At 48.7% G+C, this 17,363-nt stretch overlaps 1 protein-coding gene across 20 annotated transcripts in view; it reads right to left on the bottom strand.

Annotated features, from left to right (window-relative positions):
• dnm2a (dynamin 2a) overlaps positions 1-17,363 on the bottom strand; it is a 36,566-nt gene that overhangs the window by 10,704 nt on the left and 8,499 nt on the right. For 6 of the 20 annotated variants that reach the window (XM_029728517.1, XM_029728516.1, XM_029728531.1 and 3 more), the window contains 14 exons: positions 13,955-14,028; positions 13,534-13,683; positions 13,066-13,269; positions 12,653-12,751; positions 12,413-12,573; positions 9,857-9,999; positions 9,630-9,765; positions 9,386-9,453; positions 8,661-8,799; positions 5,623-5,709; positions 5,148-5,218; positions 3,977-4,030; positions 3,710-3,761; positions 2,265-2,291 (listed from right to left, as the gene is read on the bottom strand). In XM_029728517.1, coding sequence (XP_029584377.1) covers positions 2,265-2,291; positions 3,710-3,761; positions 3,977-4,030; positions 5,148-5,218; positions 5,623-5,709; positions 8,661-8,799; positions 9,386-9,453; positions 9,630-9,765; positions 9,857-9,999; positions 12,413-12,573; positions 12,653-12,751; positions 13,066-13,269; positions 13,534-13,683; positions 13,955-14,028 — 1,465 coding nt within the window. Of the gene's footprint in view, positions 1-2,264; positions 2,292-2,505; positions 2,518-3,709; positions 3,762-3,976; positions 4,031-5,147; positions 5,219-5,622; positions 5,710-7,539; positions 7,679-8,660; positions 8,800-9,385; positions 9,454-9,629; positions 9,766-9,856; positions 10,000-12,412; positions 12,574-12,652; positions 12,752-13,065; positions 13,270-13,533; positions 13,684-13,954; positions 14,029-17,363 lie in introns of all 20 variants that reach the window. The other 14 variants (XM_029728526.1, XM_029728527.1, XM_029728534.1 and 11 more) reach the window with 8 other exon arrangements.

Below are 17,363 nucleotides of genomic sequence, written 5' to 3'. Positions count from 1 at the left end.
CAGTACCTCGTCAGATACCTAGGGGGCTGCTGACCCCTGGTCGTAGTACCCCTGTATTAGATTAATGCTCTCATTGTTAGTGCCATTACAAAGATATGTCAAGTTATGCCGATAAGACAGAGAGAACATCAACCTCTCTCTCCCTCTCCTGTGTCTTAAAGACTGATTGGGGTTTATGACGGGGGGGATGGGGGGGGGATGGGGGGGGATTAGTAGGAAAGTAACAAATAAATGAGAGAGGAAGAGGCTGTAACATAGGAGTTAGCTAAATTCTCAGTTTGCCTTGGCGAGGAATTGCCTTACACCCCTCTGTAATGAGAATGTTATATTTTTTTTTTACCTGGCTGGCAGTCAGTGGTCAGTGTCGTAAGTGTTGAAGGTGAGAGACAGACAAGAGGAGTGTGAGGTGACAGAATAGGGATAGTGAGATGCTTTTAATGCCATGACACTTCTTTCCTCACTGTGTAAACAGAAGCCCTGACATGCAGGATAGGTCAGTGATGACAAAAGAAAGACATTTAACCTGTTCTATCTTCAGCTACATCTAATGTTCAGGTTATTATCACTCTAGAAAAAAGTTAGGCCACTTGATGGCATCATTGCCTCAATTCCTGTCAAAAGCTTCCCTACATTGAAATCACTCATTTCTAAACACATTATTTTAGGTCTTTAACCTGCTGGTAAATCAAACATTGATACATTAGATGTATGGATATATACACACATTCCAAATCATTATTAAACCCAATTTATATTACCGTAATTTCCGGACTATAAGCCGCAACTTTTTTCCCAAACACTTTGAACCTCGCGGCTTAAACAATGATGTGGCTAATATATGGATTTTTCCGGCTTTCAATTTTTTTTCAAAAAAAAAAAACACATTCTGTGACGTGCTCAGTTTTTTGCCGGCATGAAGCTTTCATTAGACCAATGAAATTGCCGAACGGGTTAAGGTCAAACAACTTTTTTGTTTACTGTTTAGATTAAATCGAGCGCTCTCAAACTTCCCATCCTTTTGATTACGGTAGTCATTTTGTCACCCTCATCATGGCAAAGACACGGAGAAATGCATATGATGCAGCTTTCAAGTTGAAGGCGATTGATCTGGCTGTTGGAAAAGGAAATAGAGCTGCTGCACGGGAGCTTGGTCTTAATGAGTCGATGATAAGACGTTGGAAACAGCAGCGTGAGGAATTGACTCAGTGCAGAAAGACAACTAAAGCTTACTGCTAATTTTTTATTTTTGTTACAAGCCGTGTTTCGTTAAATCCCATTTATTTTTGTTACAAGCCGTGTTTCGTTAAAGCCTGTGTAAAGTTCATTTGTTTCAATGTACCGGTAGGCACCTGCGGCTTATAGACATGTGCGGCTTATTTATGTTCAAAATAATATTTTTTATTAAATTCAGTGGGTGCGGCTTATATTCAGGTGCGCTCAATAGTCCGGAAATTACGGTACTTCAAAATCATATTTGATCAGAGTTATTTTATGTAAATTATAATCATTGATTGAATCATGATGCCCCCCCCCCATGCCCTTCTACCCTCTACTGCCACCCTCTGGTCCCTGATTGGAATGACAGTCACGGGTCCCACCCAGAATGGTTTGTGGACAGTTGTGAGGTGTGCTACTAACATATTGTTATAGTGATGATTGGAATATTGAGTTGTGGAAAGTTGACATGCCACGATAAGCTAAAGAGAGAAAACATCAAGAGGGGATTTCAATGACACCAAAAGGATGAAAATGTGAACATCTAGTGTATGATTGTTGGTGATTCATGTCTCCTCCCCCCATCCCTGGAATGTTCAGGACCCTTCGACAGCAAGGCAAACTGTGGCGCTCACTAGTTAAACCCCTGGACAGGGCAGCATGGGTAAGGACCAAAAGCAGGAGAACTGACACCAGCCACTCTCACATCCTCCCAACTCTTCCATAGTCTTTGACAGGGAATCATGACATTACACTTCAGTGTGGTTCAAGAACGTGAGCATTTTTTTGTACAATTCTGCCTGTGCTTGGACAGAACTGGTTTCAACAGGTTTGAGAGTAAAGAGTAAATGTTAGTAATATTCTATCTACCTGTCCAATTAAAGACAATTGCTGTCTTGTTAAGTGAAACCAATAATTATTGAGCATAACCCGGATGTTAGCCGTTACCGATTACGGGTAAGGGTAAAGCCGATGAGAATTACATCTCTACGATACGATTCTAATTGATCTCCGGTTTGCCATAAGTCTTGAGACTGAGACTCTACTACCTTCTCCTGCTCGCCCTCTCTCAGTCCCTGTGGAGTAGGGAAGATATGACGAGAAAAAAACAGCTCATCATTTTGAAGAGGAGTTCTGTACAAAGGAGTGACCTGGAACAAGTTGTCATAACACCAATTCCCATAACCCCCCATTCTTTCCTAAGTGTCAGATGTCTGGCTTCAGTTCTCCTGCTCTGGTGACCCCTGCTGACTCCTAACAGGGTGTGGCTTGGATCTGTGGGGTACTTACCAGAATCTCACCCTGCAGGGATGGGAGGGGGGTTGGGGAGTGGTTAGGGCAAAAGATGGCAGGATAAATCATAGACCGGGGAAAAAGGGGGAAGCAAGCAAGCCAGGGAGGGAGGGAGATGGGGGAGTGGGAAAATGGGTAAGGGGGGGAGTGGGGCCAGGAAACATTTGAATGGTAGAATGAAAGGTTTGAAGGTGAGAGACAGAAATGGAAGGAATCCATGAGACAACCGGAGAGATGGAGAGAGAGGTTGAGGGATAGAAAGAAAGAAAGATGGAAGGAGAGAAAAGATGGAGACAGTGAGAGATGGAGAGAGAGGGAGCAAGAGAACAAGAGTTACATGCGATTAGATTTCCTTCAAGTACCACACATCGGTTATTTGATATTGGTTACTTCATTGAGCGAAGCTGGGTCCCATGCACAATCTGAATTACAATACAAAAAGTGCTTGGGTTAGTTGAAAAACATAAAACAATTCTATGATTGTTGCTTTGCTGTTGGGTAACATGCCTTGGTTGTGTTGTAGTGCCGTGCAAATAGTGATAAAGTAGTGATAGTTGTAGTAGAAACATAGCTGTTCATTTCCTGTGCAGGGAAGCAGGGAGGGCTTGAATGACTCTAGTCTAGGGCAACTCTCCCCTCGCTGAAATACAGTGTTAGAAGGTATTTCTATAAGATGTAATGCATATCCTATAAAATATGTACCCTTACTAGGTTTCCAGGAACCTGAGAAGTGCACTCTATAAGTGTTGATGACATTGAAGCTGACATAACATAGTCACATGATTTCAGGTATTTACATTTTAGTCATTTAGATATCACATCAATAAAGCAGAGACTTCAAAACACTTTTAGAACTGTTTGGATAACACAGGAAGAGAGGTGCCAGGTTTATAACACAGTGGCCAAGGAGTAAAATGAACATCTGACTTAAAGACAGGATGGTATTTGGCCATGATTTGCAGTTGTTATCTTGAAGCTACTTATGCTTAAGTAAATAAGTGCTGTTAGGTTGTAAGTGTCAGGTTAGGTTACTAGTAGTTGAGTATATTAATTGGTAGCATAGGGTCAGAGGTCAGGTCTGTTACAACATGTAAATATGATCGAGGGGGAAGTGTCAGTCTGGGGCAGCTGAATCTGGGGGTTGATCAGATTGGGAGGGCTGGGTAAGTAAGAGGGTGGGAGAAGGAGGGACAAAGTGTACCTGGTTGGGAATAGCCCTCTTCTTGTTCTGATGTGTATTTCTCTGCTGGGCACTGTTAGAAAAGAACAGGTTCAGAAGGAAAAAAGACATTCACAATCAGCATCAACAATGTTTGGGTAATAATGTGTATTGATCAATCAAATCGTTTAACAGCTATCAAACCTGTCCTACAATTCAAGTTATTAAACATAGTCGTGGGAACAGTGGGAGTGGGGTCTGGGGGAACGGGCGGAGAGGAAGAGGGACACCCGATTCGTGACAGCCCACCTGTTGTTGCCGTACCCTGGTGGGCTACCATCATCGTGCCTTCTGAAGTCAAGACTGAAAGTGACGCCACGAGAGACAAGTTACCACCCCTACCTACCTGACAACACTTCTCATCAATCCATCAACCCATTCTCCATGCGGATGATTGGAAAGGAACCCGCACGGCATTCAGACCCGCAAGGGGCAATGCTATGTTACGCAATCAGATGCATACCTCAGGCAGAGGGAAGAGACCATAGAAACAGCAGTCATTATATTTCTATGGAAGAGACTCAACTCAGCTAGCTACATGCTGTGCATCCTATAGTAATTGCTACACTGGAGACAGTGTAGAGGGCAGAGGTCAACGCATGTCAAGCTCTGGCAGGATATCCAGTATGAGTGGCTAGGGCTGGCCTATTAGCAAGATGCAGGAACTCAGGATTCCAAAACACCATGTTATTAGTAATAACCAATGCAGTCAACAGATAAAATCTCCACTCAAACTCACTCAGGTCACTCCCTAAGCACACAACAAATAAAGGGTCCTTGAAAAATCAAAACAGATCCAGAGAGACAGGGTCAGAAAGGGAGGGTGCACAGCCTAGCATGCTTGAGTCAGCTCATTAGAGGCAGAGCTAGATCGACCTTGTCTGACCCCTAGCCTCCACTCCCCTAGAGCGTATTCTAACCACGTTCATTGATCTGCCTTCATGGTGGACCAATCAGACTGACTGAGTCACAGCTGGTTTACAGCATGTAGATCAAGGATCCACAGATACAGCCCCTCAGTAATACTGATAAAAGTAGCGGTAATTGTGGTTTGTAGTGACAGTGGTCTCTGTGAGTGTCTTTGGGGGCTGTGATAAAGTGGCCAAACAGCGATTGCGATATTGATTGTTTCAAGTCTATAGGGAATGGCACTTACTGTAGGAATAACTATCAAGCACAGGCAGTCAGACATACAAGCTTATGGGACTACCCAGTCTATCTTCAGCAGAGTTCAGTTCAGTCCATGCCCAGTTCAGCAAACAGTACAAATCTGGCTTTGGGCAGTAGTGAGTTAGTCTGGTGCCCAGGACTACATCACAACCACACCTTCAGCTGGGAGCTGGGGCACAAGAGGAAGGGGTGCTTGGGTAAAGGGTGAGGTGTATTAGGGTGGTGAGGAGGGGGGTAGTAGGATTCATACTTGGCGAAGCCTATGAAGTCCTCGTGGTTGGTGTTGATGTAGGACAGCTCAATGTCAATCAGCAGCATCACCTAGAATGAAGACAGAGCTTCACTATGACAATAGAGTTCATTTTACATCACATTTACATTCATTTAGTCGTTGAACAGACATAATTTACAATCCGCGCATCAACAACCATTTATCACAATCAAGCAAAGTCAGTCCTAGTACAGAAAAGACAAGTGCAAGAAAGGCAAGTACAACAATTGATTTCAAATGGAGAAATGTATTTCTTAAATAATATTTATAATATTTCTTAAAAATCTCCTGTTGGTAGTGTTTCTCTGTCAGTTGTCAGGTCCTGCATTAAAAAAGCATCTCAGAACAGGAGTGCTGATCTAGGATCAGGTCCCCCTGACCATATCATCTAATTCATAGGCTGAACTGATCCTACGTCAGCACCCCTACCCCGACAGGCCCTAAATGCACTGACCTGGTCCTTGGTCTTGCCCTCTCTCTCTCTGACGTAGGTGGTGACGATCCTCTCGGTCTCCTCTCTCAGCCGGGGGTAGGAACCCAGCTGCAAGGTAATACAAAACAACTGCAACACTGACCATATAGACCCAGAGAAACACTAGCATACACTAACACTCTGGCATGACTATCCAGGCAGACCTACCTTCCATTTACATGTACAACAGACAGGAGATGAAGCACATACACTGAGTGGACAAAACATTAGGATCACCTGCTCGTTCCATGACAGACTGATCAGGTGAATCCAGGTGAAAGCTATGATACCTTATTGATGTCACTTGTTGAATCCACTTCAATCAGTTTAGATGAGAAGAGGAAACAGGTTCAAGGATTTTTAAGCCTCAATACAATTGAGACACAGATTGTGTATGTGTGCCATTCAGAGGGTGAATGGGCAAGACGAAATATTTAGGTGCCCTTGAGCCAGGCGCACCGGTTTGAGTGTGTCAAGAACTGCAACGCTGCTGTGTTTTCACACTCAACAGTTTCCTGTGTGTATCAATAATGGTCCACCACCCAAAGGACATCCAGCCAACTTGACACAACTGTGGGAAGCATTGGAGTCAACATGGGCCAGCATCCCTGTGGAAAGCTTTCTACACCTTGTAGAGTCCATGCACAAACAAATTGAGGCTGTTCTGAGGTCAGACTGGGTGCAACTCAATATTAGGAAGGTGTTCTTAATGTTTCTTACACTCAGTGTGCAGGATAGGGGAAGGTCATAGGCATTCAGCAGGGAATATAGTAATCATATTGACTACCACACACACACACACACACACACACACACACACACGATGAATGTCTGTGATCTATGGCATAAGGGCAGTGCTTTCAGCCTCAGCTGGGAATGACCATGATGGACACCATGAGGAGTCATGTCATGATGATTAGCTCTAGTTGACTGGAGTCAACCTTTAAAATGGATCAATGGATAAAATACATAGAAACATTTAGGAAATTAGATCATTCAACGTAAAAAAACAAAAGAAAGTAAGTTAACACTATTGTTTTCCTGTGACAGTAAACAATCATTCCAAGCTGACGGTGATCGCTGATATTATTTCATGTTAGTGAAGAACAGATCAGGAGAATGAAGAAGAAGAGGGTGAAGGACGATCCTTTCTTCAGCTGAACTAATACCAGAGGTAGAGTGACAGTGAAAGGGATGGACGGTGGTGGTTCTTTGAAATGCAATTCCCCCCTCCATCCACAAGATGGCATGGTTGTTGAGCAGCACTGTTGCTATGGCAACCCCCGGCACAGAGCGCCAGCAGATATTTCTATTGTTTCCCTCACGTTGCATTTCCATCCGGTTAGGCAGACAGAATAATATCAATGGTGCAGTGCTGGGTCAGTGAGGGAGCATAGCCTTATAGCCCTGGAGCTCTGCAGGACATGTACACACACACACACAGCCCTGGGGATCTGGGCTCTGATGTTCTGATAGACAGAGGTCTGGGTCTTGAGGAGGAGGGGAAATGGGGATGGAGGAGGCAGATGGAGGGAGGAGGCAGATGGAGAATCAGTCTTAATGTGCTCAAATCAAACGGTGGCACGGGTGAGGAGGGGCTGCTGAAAATTCGGACGTGATTTGCAAGTCAATGCTTGATCGGACACGTGTGGCTTGGACAAAAGGAGAGGATGTGCGTGGCGAGGGAGGGACACACACACAATCCAGGCACTGAGGAGAGATGGCGTGGGGGATGATTTCATTAGGATAGGTTGCTGATTGGAGCGCGGTGGAGGAGATGTGCGAGGGGAACAGGGACGGGCATTCAATCACAGAGAGGATACGCTCCGGAACACTCTCTCTCTCTCTTCCTTCTTTCCCCCCCTCTTTCCTGTGAGGGGTGAGTCTGCTCTTGGTTACCTTGACGGAACACTTCATGACGAGCGCGGTCAGCTCGGACACCACCAGATCCACACATTTCAGGCTGGGCTCTTTCAGTTTGAGGATCTGCTTTTTGACTATGGCCTCGAAGGCCAGGTCAGGGGTGAACAACCCCGTTCTGAGGGGGTACGGGGGAGTGGGGGAGCGTAGTGTAGGGGGGCAGCATAGAGAGAGAGGGATAGACAGAGAAATAAGAGGCGAGAGAAATACAGGAAAGAAAGAAAAACAAGAAGATTCTTAGTTTAGTTAGTTGTCAAACTAGAAATCTCTAGTCTCTAGAAATGCAGGTAAAGCAAGAAGGTAAGGACAAGCCGCAGGCTTTCACATCCTCTTCTCTAGACAGGAGAGTTCTTCTCAAACTAGGTATATAATATAGATATGTGGGTACATATTCAACTCACAGTACCCACATAACTAACACGCTAGCTATGTCAGTCCTAAGTGTGTATCATTCTTAGACAGATGAGACCTGCAGCTTGTCCATGTGAGACCAGTGATGCTCGGGGAATGGCCATCCCCAACCATCCCGTCTCCACGACGACGACACCACAACCGTCACAAAATACGACAGCGGCACCTGGCACACAGGCCAGCTGTGGCGGGCTGAGGGGGAGTCAAACTGTCCCCATATCTGCACCATCCAGTCCTCTGGACATACACCACACCACACAAGTGTGCATAGCGTGTTTTTATTTAATTTATTTGACCTTATTTAACAAATTCTTATTTACAATGACGGCCTACACCAGCCAAACCTGGACGATGCTGGGCCATGGGACTCCCAATCACGGCCGGTTGTGATGCAGCCTGGATTTGAACTGAGATGCAGTGCCTTCGACCGCTGCGCCACTCAGGAGCCCCCGGGTGGTTACACAGTAGACGTTCTGATTAGGGCCAGGAGTTTTTATTTACTAACTAACTACATGACCTGACTGGAAAAACTCTGGGCCCTAGTTGTGCTATCTAAAGGGTCACAGAGGCCATAGATGGACAGCTGTTGTGGAGCAGAGTGGGTCAGTGTTGTGCCCCCCTCAGCGTCGCCCCCTTGTGGCCAGGCTGGGTCGGGACAGGACGGGAGTCTGGACACCAGGCTGCAGTACCTTGTTGGTGCACTGCCTGACTGTGTTGATGAGCTCCTGAATGACAAGGTCGATACATTTGATACAGGGCTCTTTCAGCTTAATGATCTGCTTTTTCACAATGGCCTCAAACGCCAGGTCGGGAGTGAACAGGCCCGTTCTGAGGATGCACAAAGACAGACAGATGGACAGACAAGGGGGGGGACAGAGGACAGAGATGGACAGACAGGGACAAAAAAACAGACAGAGGTAGGACGACAGACAAGTTATTGTCCAGTCAGAGAGATAACAGACAAAAGCAGATAAAGACGAGTCAATCCAGACAATGAGAACAGTACATATAAAAAAAATAGATACTAAAACAGACATTCACAGACAGACAGAAATAAGGAAGAGAGAGCAGAGCCAAGGTTATCAGCATACAAACACGAAACAGAAACAGCACACAAATCAGTGATTGATGTATGCACACGGAAATAGGAAGGAAGATATGACAGAAAGGTGGGGAGGAAGGAGTGGGGGAAGAGTAAATGGGTTTAGATTTCACATCGAACAACAACCATTTGAGTGTATGATAGGCAGTTCTGTGGGAGAGTGATCTGTGGGCATTTCAGTGATTGCTAAGCATGCTGTGTGTGAGTTTTACATGAAAGGGGGAAACAGAGAGGGTTGACAGTGAAGAGGAAAGAGCTGAACACAGTGGTGGTGGTGTGAAGACAGGACGGCCCCTCCTCTCCTCCACTTGCCTGACACCATGGACATTCTTGATGGCATGACTGATCTCCCTCCTCAACTCCTTCTCATCAAACACAATCTGACAGAGAGAAAAGAGAGAAGAACAAACAATAGAAAAACTGTTAATCCATTCTGCACTCTAAAATTCACACCTTCTAAACAAGTCTATCAACTGTGGTCAAAACAGTCAAGCAGGCAGATGAACATCTCTTGTAGAAATATTGTGACAGTGAGTATTGAGACCACAGCGCTCACCTTGACCAGCTCGAAGGGGAAGCGCTCGTGGAAGATCCGGTTGATTTTGGCACCGCCCGACAGCTCCGCTGTGTCCACCTGGTCCCCAGAGCCCTCGATACGCTTCTCAAAGTCCACCCCAAACTGCTGCACCATCCTGGGGAGAAAGACAGAGAGTCAGGATCAACTCTGGAGCTACTCATTATGGTGGTGTGTGTGTGTGGTGTGTGTGAGCGTCCTCTACTCACTGCAGCAGGGCCTTGGTCTTGCGTGTGGGGTCGTCGGGACGGAAGTTCTTGTACTCCTCCACCTCTTTCTCCAGGGAGAGGACCTGGCTCTGCAGCTTACTGCGCAGCCCAGGCAGAGTGTCCCTGATGTGGTTGGTCAGTTGCTGAGGAGAGAGAGGGACACCATGAGTGAGGGAGGAGAGAGAGGGACACCATGAGGGAGGGAGGAGAGAGAGGGACACCATGAGGGAGGGAGGAGAGAGAGGGACACCATGAGGGAGGGAGGAGAGGGAGGGACACCATGAGGGAGGGAGGAGAGAGAGGGACACCATGAGGGAGGGACACCATGAGGGAGGGAGGAGAGAGAGGGACACCATGAGGGAGGGAGGAGAGGGAGGGACACCATGAGGGAGGGAGGAGAGGGAGGAGAGGGAGGGACACCATGAGGGAGGGAGGAGAGAGAGGGACACCATGAGGGAGGGAGGAGAGAGAGGGACACCATGAGGGAGGGAGGAGAGAGAGGGACACCATGAGGGAGGGAGGAGAGAGAGGGACACCATGAGGGAGGGAGGAGAGGGAGGGACACCATGAGGGAGGAGAGAGAGGGACACCATGAGGGAGGGAGGAGAGAGAGGGACACCATGAGGGAGGGAGGAGAGAGAGGGACACCATGAGGGAGGGAGGAGAGAGAGGGACACCATGAGGGAAGGAGGAGAGGGAGGGACACCATGAGGGAGGGAGGGACACCATGAGGGAGGGAGGGACACCATGAGGGAGGGAGGAGAGAGAGGGACACCATGAGGGAGGGAGGAGAGAGAGGGACACCATGAGGGAGGGAGGAGAGGGAGGGACACCATGAGGGAGGGAGGAGAGAGAGGGACACCATGAGGGAGGGAGGGAGAGAGAGGGACACATGAGTGAGGAGGGAGGAGAGAGAGGGACACCATGAGGGAGGGAGGAGACGAGAGAGGAGAGGGAACCCATGAGGGAGGGAGGAGAGAGAGGGACACCATGAGGGAGGGAGGAGAGAGAGGGACACCATGAGGGAAGGAGGGACACCATGAGGGAGGGAGGGACACCATGAGGGAGGGAGGGACACCATGAGGGAGGGAGGAGAGAGAGGGAAACAGTGGGTTAGGAAGGGGAGGAGAGAGAGGGAAACCATGAGGGAGGGAGGAGGAGCGAGGGACACCATGAGGGAGGGAGGAGAGGGAGGGACACCATGAGGGAGGGAGGAGAGGGAGGGACACCATGAGGGAGGGAGGAGAGGAGGGACACCATGAGGGAGGGAGGAGAGGGAGGGACACCATGAGGGAGGAGGAGAGGGAGGGACACCATGAGGGAGGGAGGAGAGGGAGGGACACCATGAGGGGAGGGAGGGACACCATGAGGGAGGGAGGAGGACACCATGAGGGGAGGGAGGGACACCATGAGGGAGGGAGGGACACCATGAGGGAGGGAGGAGGGACACCATGAGGGAGGGAGGGACACCATGAGGGAGGGAGGGACACCATGAGGGAGGGAGGGACACCATGAGGGAGGGAGGGACACCATGAGGGAGGGAGGAGGGACACCATGAGGGAGGGAGGAGGGACACCATGAGGGAGGGAGGAGGGACACCATGAGGGAGGGAGGAGGGACCACATGAGGGAGGGAGGAGGGACACCATGAGGGGAGGGAGGAGGGACACCATGAGGGAGGGAGGAGGGACACCATGAGGGAGGGAGGAGGGACACCATGAGGGAGGGAGGAGGGACACCATGAGGGAGGGAGGAGGGACACCATGAGGGAGGGAGGAGGGACACCATGAGGGAGGGAGGAGGGACACCATGAGGGAGGGAGGAGGGAGAGGGACACCATGAGGGAGGGAGGAAGGAGAGGGACACCATGAGGGAGGGAGGAAGGAGAGGGAGGGACACCATGAGGGAGGGAGGAAGGAGAGGGAGGGACACCATGAGGGAGGGAGGAAGGAGAGGGAGGGACACCATGAGGGAGGGAGGAAGGAGAGGGAGGGACACCATGAGGGAGGGAGGAGAGGGAGGGACACCATGAGGGAGGGAGGAGAGGGAGGGACACCATGAGGGAGGGAGGAGAGGGAGGGACACCATGAGGGAGGGAGGAGAGGGAGGGACACCATGAGGGAGGGAGGAGAGGGAGGGACACCATGAGGGAGGGAGGAGAGGGAGGGACACCATGAGGGAGGGAGGAGAGAGAGGGACACCATGAGGGAGGAGGAGAGGGAGGGACACCATGAGGGAGGGAGGAGAGGGAGGGACACCATGAGGGAGGGAGGAGAGGGAGGGACACCATGAGGGAGGGAGGAGAGGGAGGGACACCATGAGGGAGGGAGGAGAGGGAGGGAAATGGAAGGGATAGAATGAGTGAGAGGAGATTAGGAGGGGAGATAATTTATAGTGAATGAAAGAGCAAGTGAGTTTCAAGGAACATTATAGCCTGGTTTAAGATCTGTTGGTGCCGTCTCTCAGAGTTCACAAGAAAGTAAAAAAACTGATCTGGAAGTCAGACTAGAACATCAGTGTAGAATAACAGAAAGGTGAACGTTGAGTACTCTCTCACCTGGTTTAGTTGTTTCTGCAGGTGTGGGGTGCCCATGCGCTCGGCCATGTGTCTGTAGCCCGGGTGAGACAGGAAGAACTTCCTCTCAGCAGCCAGCGCAGCGCGGATGTCCTTCCTGCCGTCTATGTCCTTCTGACTGCGGTTCACCACGCCGATATAGCCTGGAGAGAGAGCGCACACTTATTCCTCTGCAGTCAATGAGGTGTCTGTGTGTGTGTGTGTGTGTGTGTCTCCCCTCACCTCTACGCAGAGGTAGCAGTTTGTTCTCCAGGATGTCTTTAGCATCCGTCCCTTCGTCCATCAGGTCCAGCTTTGTGATCACGCCAATAGTGCGCAGACCTGAACAGAACCAAACAGTCAAAAACAATCTCATCATATTAATCCTGACTACTGCCGGTCCACCATCCACCCAGACTTCCATTCCTCATCTCCTTCAATTCAATTGTTCAGTAGGAAAAACAATGGGGGGAAAAAAATATCAATTAGCGTTTCTTATTGGACAAGTCCAGGTAGTGCGTCAATGTTTCAGTCTATTTGGTGAACCAAATGAACACCACCCAGAAATAAAGTGCCCATCCTCATCCTTTGGTCCTGGGAGCTCCAATAGAGAACCAATAGAGTGCCAGTACAGCACCACTAGGCTAGTCCCTTACCCTGTGGGTCCACCTCCTTGGCGATCTTGAGGGCGTCTGAGTTGGCCAGGTCCTGGTTGGCGGGGGTGACGGCCAGGATGAGGCAGCTCTCCTTGGTGATGAACTGCAGCAGCATGTCCCTGATCTGGTGCTCTATGTCCAGCGGCTGGTCCCCCACTGCCACCTTAGTCATCCCCGGGAGGTCGATCAGAGTCAGGTTTAGCACTGAGGGCGAGATGGACGGGGAGAGAGAGAGGGAGGGGGGGGGAGAATGTGTGTTACATTGTGTATACATGTCCTTGTATGGCATGGTGAAGGTAGTTTCTTTGAGAGGTTGATACATGAATGCAAGTGTTTGCTACGCTTTTATGTGTGCATGCGTGCGCGCGTGTGTGTGTGTGTGTGTGTGTGTGTGTACGCGTGCGTCCAACTGAACGTGTGCATGCATATGTTAAAATGAACAAATGAATAACTGTTGGTGAGCATTACCGTTAGGGGAGTAGACCCGGAGGTTGATGGGGATGGGGGAGATGCCCTTGTTGGAGCCTGTGATCCTGTCCGTCTCCGCCTCGATCTCCGCCCGGACCTCCTCAAAGTCCACAAACTTCCTCCCTTTACAGTGTAGGAACTCTGCATACTCTACAGACACAGAGCGAGACACACAGAGAGCGAGCGAGGGAGAGCGAGCAGGACACAGAGAGAGAGAGAGAGACAGACACACAGCGGGTGAGACAGACACACAGAGAGCGAGACACAGCGAGAGAGCGAGACACACAGATAGATAGATAGAGAGAAGAGAAGAAAGTCTTTACCAGGCACCAGACAGTGTTGCTGAGAGGAGGAGGCAGGTCCATGGCAGCAGCAATGAGAGGACAGACAAGGCCATGGTTGTATGAGAATTCAGACTCACCGGCTTTGTTAAAGCACAGCTGCAGGATCAGAGGTCTACGGGTGACAATGCCTGATCCTCGAGGAAGAAAATCCCTGAGAGAGAGAAAGAAGAGGACAAATTCATTAAGTGAGGGAGAGAAAAAGAGACCAAGAAAGTGAGGGGGCGAGCCCCAGACACACAGAAAAAAAACCCAGAGAAAGTCAAATTACTCAGTACACTCAAAGTCCATTTCCTCACACTATATCCTGTGCGACATTGATGAGCACGGGGAAATGTAACACTTCATGACCCGTCTGTCAACAAATTAGAAGTGACAAAGTAATTTGGTCTCATGATGCCCCTGAAGATCAATTCATTTGCTCAGCCACTTTGTTGTCATGGTTACATAGATTTCGGTAATGTGGCGATTTAGAACGATGCACTCTGTCACTCGTGGTCTCACAACACGATGGAACAGGGGAGAGCCTCTTGATGAGGAAGCAAGGCGAGGCACATACTTTCAGTTGAATATTTCAAGTGATTGTGTGTGTTGCAAGCTTGCTGTGTTAATATGTAAGATATCGCCTAAAATAAGATTACGTCCTCAGTAGCCTTGATACTTGACATTGAGCTGAAGTATATTTAATACATTCACTTATCTGACAATTAAGATGATTCATTAGTCCTAGCCAGTGCACATTGAACATAGATAAACTCAGCAAAAAAAGAAACATCCCTTTTTCAGGACCCTGTCTTTCAAAGATAATTAGTAAAAATCCAAATAACTTCACAGATCTTCATTGTAAATGGTTAAACACTGTTTCACATGCTTGTTCAATGAACCATAAACAATTAATGAACATGCACCTGTGGAATGATCGTTAAGACACTAACAGCTTACAGACGTTAGGCAACTAAGGTCACAGTTATGAAAACTTAGGACACTAAAGAGGCCTTTCTACTGACTCTGAAAAACACCAAAAGGGTCCCTGCTCATCTGCATGAACGTGCCTTAGGCATGCTGCAAGGAGGCATGAGAACTGCAGATGTGGCCAGGGAAATAAATTGCAACGTCCATACTGTGAGACGCCTAAGACAGCGCTACAGTGAGACAGGAAGGACAGCTGATCGTCCTCGCAGTGGCAGACCACATGTAACAACACCTGCACAGGATCGGTACATCCGAACATCACACCTGCGGGACAGGTACAGGATGGCAACAACAACCTCCCGAGTTACACCAGGAACGCACAATCCCTCCATCAGTGCTCAGACTGTCTGCAATTGGCTGAGAGAGGCTGGACTGAGGGCTTGTTGGCCTGTTGTAAGGGCAGGTCCTCACCAGACATCACCGGCAACAACGTTGCCTATGGGCACAAATCCACCGTCGCTGGACTAGCAAACTGGCAAAAAGTGCTCTTCACTGACGAGTCGCGGTTTTGTCTCACCAGGCAGGACCATTCCAAACCCAACAGCCTAATTGAGTCATCTCTCAGAGGGAAACCCATACCCCACAACCACCAGACACTGCCTCCCCTCTCCTGCTATGGGCTGGGGCCCTGTGTGCCTGCCTGCCTGCCTGCCTGCTGTAGCCTCTAGCCTGACTTTGGGGCTCCCAAGTGGCGCAGCGATCTAAGGCACTGCATCTCAGTGCAAGAGGAGTCACTACAGACCCTGGTTCGTTACCAGGCTGTATCACAACCGGCCGTGATTGCGAGTCCCATAGGGCGGCGCACAATTGGCCCAGCGTCGTCCGGGTTAGGGTTTGGTCGGGGTAGGCCGTCAATGTAAATAAGAATTTGTTTTTAACGGACTTGTTAAATAAAATAAAGAAATAAAATGTGCAACAGAAAACGCCCTACATCTGGTGGTAATAATGCTGAACTCTGGGCCTGGTAACAGCACAGTCCAACAAGACAAACCTACCTCCCTCCTCCTCTTTCTAACCCAACATCTAACACCACATGCAGAGAGACGCCTGAGGGAACGGAGATAGCTTCTAGTCTAAAGCAGACTGACTCCATGTGTCACACACAGGACAATCAGGATGGAGCCATACTGTTGACTATTACAGAGACACTCACACTATAGACTAGACCTGTTGAACAGTGGGAACATTCTGGATGGCCTGAGTTCAGCACTAATGTTGTGTGCTGCAGATCATGTAGAGTGTTTTGTTTGTCATAGAGAAAGCATGCCTAACTGGGAGAGTGGGATGCCAGTATATAAAAGCTCTGGCAGGGGGTGAGAGAAAGGGAGAGGTGAAGAGAGATGGGAAAAAGGGAGATGGGGCCTGAGGGAAAGAGAGATGGGGCATGAGGGAATAGGAAGAGAGGGAATAGGGGAGCGGGAGAATAGGGGAGAGGGAATAGGGGAGAGAGGGAGAGGGAAATGGGAGAGCAAGCGCTGGACTAGCCTAAGTGGAGTGGACACAGAGAGCAGACTGAGTGTTGAGAGAGGGAGCGGAGGAGCAGAGGGCTGACCTCTCCAAGTGTTAATGTATTACACTAGTTATACATCACCACCACTCTCACTGGACCCGTCCTCCTCTCCCATCACACACACTTCATCAGTTCAACTAGACAAAGACAGACACACAGCCAGCCACTTGATCACAGTATCACACAGATAGTCAGAGACACAGTCAGAGACACAGCCAGAACAAGATACTTCAGTGAGTACATGCATCTTGTGCACTGAAGAAATACATGACCTAACACACACACACAGATACAGCCATAAAAGCCCCCACTAGAAGGGAAGAGAGGACATGTGGGTGCCTGTCCATTATTGATGTGCTGTAAATGATAGAGGAGCTGAACAGATTGTGTATCATTCTATGCATTATGAATAGGCCAAGCAAAGACCAGCAGTCTCTGAGCCTCCCTCCTTCAATGCCGCAGAAAATAGATATAATGAAAGAGAAGGGTCAGACAGAACCAACATTGAACACTCCCCTGCCTCTCACTACCAGGGATTCCACAGCCATCAGGTTTGGGGTGAATTCCATCTAAATTCAAGATCAGAGTTTTCCCTTGATCCCTATGGAATAAATCTACTGACAGAAATGGAATTGTTCCCAACTTCAACCAACCCTGACTGTTATACTGAGGCTGGAAGCAGCCCGGCATGGTCTGGTTCAGAGTAGCCTATGTACTGTAGTAGACTGGATGACAGTAATAGACTGTGTGACTAGCCTATTTAATATGCTCAACTCTGCAGTAGACCACTTGACTGTATGTTGTAGACTGTGTAGACTGTGTCCCTGGATGACTGTAATAGACTGTGTAGTAGATGTGTTCTAGACTGTGTCCCTGGATGACTGTAGTAGTAGATGTGTTCTAGACTGTGTCCCTGGATGACTGTAGTAGACTGTAGGGTTGGGCGGTATACAGATGTAGCTTAGCTAGCTAGTTAGCAAACCAAATGCATAGCTGGAGCTCTGAGC

This window comes from Salmo trutta, chromosome 32 (assembly GCF_901001165.1).
Source record: "Salmo trutta chromosome 32, fSalTru1.1, whole genome shotgun sequence".
NCBI classification, from domain to species: domain Eukaryota; kingdom Metazoa; phylum Chordata; class Actinopteri; order Salmoniformes; family Salmonidae; genus Salmo; species Salmo trutta.
The sequence above is the reverse complement of the archived record's forward strand: the minus strand, read 5'-3'. Positions and strand labels throughout refer to the sequence as shown.